Here is a 5,129-nt window from a genome sequence, read left to right on the forward strand (position 1 = left end):
GGGTCAATGCCCGCCTCGCAGGTCCAGATATAACACTTACGGTTTCCTCATTACCATTATTAACACTCTTGTATTCTCTTACACTCATGTCACTGGTGGAATTTTAACTTCTTGTTGTACACGTGAGGAGTATATGGAGTAGGGTGCTGGGAGTAGGGAGTACGGAGTAGGGTGTTGGGAGTAAGCTGTAGGGAGTAGGATGTAGAATGTAGCGAGTAGGGTGTATGGTGTAAAGTGTAGGGTGTATAGAGGAGGATGTAGAGGTACGGATTAGGGTGTATGAAGTAGGATGTAGACTGTAGGGAGTAGGGTGTATGGTGTAAAGTGTAGGGTGTATAGAGGAGGATGTAGAGGTACAGATTAGGGTGTATGGAGTAGGATGAAGATGTAGGGAATAGGGTGCAGCATAATTTAGGGAGTCGGATGCTGGCATTAGGGTGTGTTAAGTAGTCTGTAGACTGTAGGTAGTAGGGTGTTGGGAGAAGGGAGTACAGTAATCCCCTCTTTTACCGCGGTTTGAATCCCCCCTAACTAATTTGTTTGGCTGATTTTCCCGGTCTCTCGCAGTATAGCACAGTAGACCAAAAACTGTATTATTGCAAATGTTTTCTGTGTGTGTTTAAAGTGTGTGGGAGGATGATTTACAGCTTAAACAATAAAAAAAAAAAAAACATTTTGAGGTGGCGTCCGTCTATCGCCGTTTTTTCGTTTATTGCAAGCGGTTTTGGAACGTAAGGAAACGTTTAAAGTCGGGAGTATAGTATAGGGGTGTTGGCAGCAGGGTGTTGGGAGCATGGAGTATGAAGTAGGGTGTAGGGAGTATGATGTAGGTTGTAGGGAGTAGGGAATAGAGTGTTGGGAGGAAGGATTTAGGTGTTGGGAGTATGGAGAAAAGTGTTGGGAACATGGTGTAGAGTAGGGTGTTGGGAGCATGTAATAGGGTGTTGGGAGTAGGGAATAGGGTGTTGGGAGTATGGAGAAGAGTGTTGGGCGCATGTATAGAGAGTAGGGTGTTGGAATTATGGAGAAGGGTGTTGGAAATATGGTATAGGGAGTAGGGTGTTTGGTGTTGGGAGCATAGTATAGGGAGTAAGGTGGGTATAGGGAGTAGGTTGTTGGGAGCATGGTATAGGGAGTAAGGTGTTGGGAGTAGGGTGTTGGGAGTATGGAGAAGAGTGTTGGGAGCATGGTGTAGAGAGTAGGGTGTTGGGAGCATGAAGTAGGGTGTTGGGAGTATGGTGTAGGGAATAAGGTGTTAGAAGTAGGGTGTTGGGAGTATGGAGTAGGGAGTTGGGGTATGGTGTAGGGAATATGGTGTTGGGAGTAGGAAGTATGGAGAAGAGTGTTGGGAGCATGGAGTAGGGTGTTGGGAGTATGGTGTAGGGAATAGGGTGTTGGGAGTATGGAGTAGAGAGTAGGGTGTTGGGAGTATGGAGTAGGGTGTTGGGAGTATGGAGTAGGGTGTTGGAAGTATGGAGAAGAGAGTAGGGTGTTCGGAGTATGGATTAGGGTGTTGAGAGTATGGAGTATGGAGTAGGGTGTTGGGAGTATGGAGTAGAGAGTAGGGTGTTGGGAGTATGGAGTAGGGTGTTGGGAGTATGGAGTAGGGTGTTGGAAGTATGGAGAAGAGAGTAGGGTGTTCGGAGTATGGATTAGGGTGTTGGGAGTATGGAGTAGAGAGTAGGGTGTTGGGAGTATGGAGTAGAGAGTAGGGTGTTGGGAGTATGGATTAGGGTGTTGGGAGTATGGATTAGGGTGTTGGGAGTATGGAGTAGAGTAGGGTGTTGGGAGTATGGAGTAGAGTGTTGGGAGCATGGAGTAGGGTGTTGGGAGTATGGTGTAGGAATAGGGTGTTGGGAGTAGAAAGTATGGAGAAAAGTGTTGGGAGCATGGTGTTGAGAGTAAGGAGAAGGGTGTTGGGAGTATGGAGTAGAGAGTAGGGTGTTGGGAGTATGAAGTAGGGTGTTGGGAGTATGGAGTGGGTTGTGGGGAGTATTGAGTAGCGTTTAGGGAGGGGGTATAGTGTATTTAGAATAGGAAATAGAGAGTACAGGGAGTAGACAGTATGGAGTTAGTTGGGTAAAGGGAAGGAATTTGGGACACAGGTGTCAGATCTCATCACACTCATTTAATTCCATTGTTGTGGTAAAGTGTGAGTGATTTCACTGCATCTGCTTCTCTACACACTCATGAATATAAACACTCTGAGTGACCCTGCGCCACATCACTCCTGGCCTGTACATGTGTGTGTGTGTGTGTGTGTGTGTGTGTGCGTTTACGTGTGTGCGCGCGCGTGTGCATGTGTTCCCCATGGACACGTTTCTGCTGCTTGATAATTGATATGGCAACAGTGTCTCTGACTGCGTGGTCTGAATTCCCCAAACGTCTGTGGCAGCAGGTGGAACACACACACACACACGCACACACACACACACACACACACACACACACATTAGTCACTCTCAGGAGAGATGTCAAAGGAACAAAAGGGCTAAAGAGGCTTACACACTGCCCAAAAATTTTACACCCTCGCCCACCCCCACACTCACACACAAAGCATTATCTAATCTATGTCATGGTTAGCACAGTGTGTGTGTGTGTGTGTGTGTGTGTGTGTGTGTGTGTGTGTGTGTGTGTGTGTGTGTGTGTGTGTGTGTGTGTGTGTGTGTGTGTGTGTGTTTAAAAGGGGTATTTAGTCTGCCAGCCTCATCTATTATCTGTATAATTATAAAGCACATGAACCAATTGACCACGCGTCAAATCACACACACATTCAGTGACACTCACACATACGCACGCAAATATTGTGGCTCCTCCCCCTTTAATTAGTATTTTTACTGGACAGGCCACGCCCACACGTAATAATAGTAGCTGAGGTGAAATTCCATACAAATAAAAGCAAAGTGAAGCTACAGATGCTTTATGTATGTTCATTTGTTTGTTTATGGATTTCAGGTGAACTGAGCGAGGATCCTCACTTCCCCAAAGTCCAGTGGCCTCCTCCGGACCTGTGTCCATCCTGTCACACCCTGAAGTCGAACGGAGATCACGCCTGGGTGCAGAACAAGACATTAGCCTTCCTCAGGAATTATTACTCTGCACAGCACCTCTCAAATGACTTTCTGTCTGTTTCTGTTGAACCACCGGTGATCGAGAGACGCAAAGCCAGGGAGACGGCACCCAATCGCGAACAGGAAGCAGGACAGGAAGTGGTGGATGAGGAGGACGAACTAAACGAAGCTCCTCAGGATGAGAAATCCGCATCTTATGCATCACCGCGTAAACCAAGCATCGTCGGACTTCGGCACCATCAGTTCAGAGAGGACATTGTGGACCTGGACGCCTTCATAATCCAGCACTACAAAGCTAAAGCACCGCTAAGCAGGCGGGACATGGAGGATGAAGTCGAGCCCCTTCCACAGAGCATGAGGAGGACCAGGCGGGATCTTGCTGCACTTGACGCCAAAGGGTTAGCGCTTGGGCTAGAGGTGGAGCCTGAGCCGTACGACCAGTCTCGGACGCACTGGATGTCTGTCCTCAGTGTCGGGTTCTCGCGGCTCGACGTGAGTCTGTGCGTGGCGTTCTACCTGCTCTCAGTGCTCTGCATCGCCACCATGTGCTTGTATTTCCGAGTAAAACGGCGCCAACGCAGGACAAAATTGGCACTGCCGTAACCGATTTGCACCAAAGAATGGGGTTCGTCGATAGCTAACATCAAAACTGATCACTTTTACTGACTGGATTAAAATCACTTAAAAAATGCTGTAATTTCACCACCATGTCAATTCATGAGCATTTTAGCTAGGCATGCGGGCCGGGGTTTTCTAGCATAGCATTACCAAGCCAACACCTATAGCTAGTTTGCTCGCCAGGACCATAAATTCAGCCACTTAATTGGCCTTGTTTCATTTTGTCACCGAAAGCAAACTCTCAAAGTACAACAGCATCTTTGCAATTACATGTGTGATATTTTTCCTCTTAAGAAAATCACATAAATAGTTTCACAGTCATTAGTATGTTAATTAGCTGACCTTCTGGCACACGTTTCTGTGCAAAGAAATGCGGAAATATAATATACAATTGGAGTAACCATCACCAGACACCGCAGTTGCGTAATCTCATGTAGGGAAGATTTTACGAGTCATAGGATGCCGAGTGTGGTTTTTATTTATATAACAATGTTATATAGAAAAGCGAGAGAAGCTCAGGTTTTCTGGGTCTAGCTACCGAAACATACATGGTGTAAAAATGATATTAAATAAAATTACATTTATTAACAAATACATTTTAATACAAATTGTAAGTGAGATTTTTTGCTAAAGTGGCTGAGTGTGGGCTCGCTGGTGTTCGTGTAAACCACAGAAAGATGAAGAACATTTAGAACCGAGATCGTTTGTGTCGAGGTGACTCCGCCCCGCTTTGCCGCGATTGGCCAAATCCAAAGCCCTGACGCTTCTAATTATACAGAGTGCTTGACTGTTTTAAACAGTGTGGTCTAACAGGATTTCAGAGAATCATACATAAATAATAAACACTTTATAATAAATAAATATATAAATGGATTTTACGGTGATGATGGGCGGAGTTATCGATTGTTCCTTTATTTTTAGCCCATTCAGTGTTAATTACATTGTATCATGATACAGAAATTATAAATAAATTCTATTTAATTCTAAACATTTTGCCTCAGAAGATGTAATGTGATCACACACACACACACACACACACACACACACACACACACACACACACTTCTTTTATTTCAACCTAAATGGTTGTAAATCATCAACGCTTATTCATTAACGATCTGATTTCTGATTTTAATGAATATAATTTTATTTCAGTGGATTCTTTGGCATGATTATACTTTATGATTGGCGTAGTTCATATCTCATAATGACTTTTTTTTCTCGCAATTGTGAGTTATTATAAATAATAATAATATATTTTTTATTCAGTGGCAGAAACGGGCTTCCACACTGATCTCATGTCCACTTAGTGTTCTTTACAGAAACTATTTTAATCCCACACACTTGAATGTTTATAATTACGAAGGCGAACAGTTTTGTCGTTTATGTATTTGCTGATTGACGGATCGATTGATTGGTAGCAGATACCACACACAATCA

General features: G+C 44.5%; 1 protein-coding gene across 1 annotated transcript in view; it reads left to right on the plus strand.

Moving 5' to 3' along the window:
• Window positions 1-4,677, plus strand: part of qsox1 (quiescin Q6 sulfhydryl oxidase 1) — a 16,745-nt gene extending 12,068 nt beyond the window's left edge. The window contains exons 11-12 of the mRNA XM_046872010.1: window positions 1-21; window positions 2,956-4,677. The exon at window positions 1-21 is cut by the window's left edge and continues 156 nt beyond it. Coding sequence (XP_046727966.1) covers window positions 1-21; window positions 2,956-3,674 — 740 coding nt within the window. The 3' untranslated portion in view covers window positions 3,675-4,677. The remainder of the gene's footprint in view (window positions 22-2,955) is intronic.
• Window positions 4,678-5,129: the final 452 nt, after the last annotated feature.

Source organism: Silurus meridionalis, chromosome 17 (assembly GCF_014805685.1).
Source record: "Silurus meridionalis isolate SWU-2019-XX chromosome 17, ASM1480568v1, whole genome shotgun sequence".
In the NCBI taxonomy this organism is placed as follows: domain Eukaryota; kingdom Metazoa; phylum Chordata; class Actinopteri; order Siluriformes; family Siluridae; genus Silurus; species Silurus meridionalis.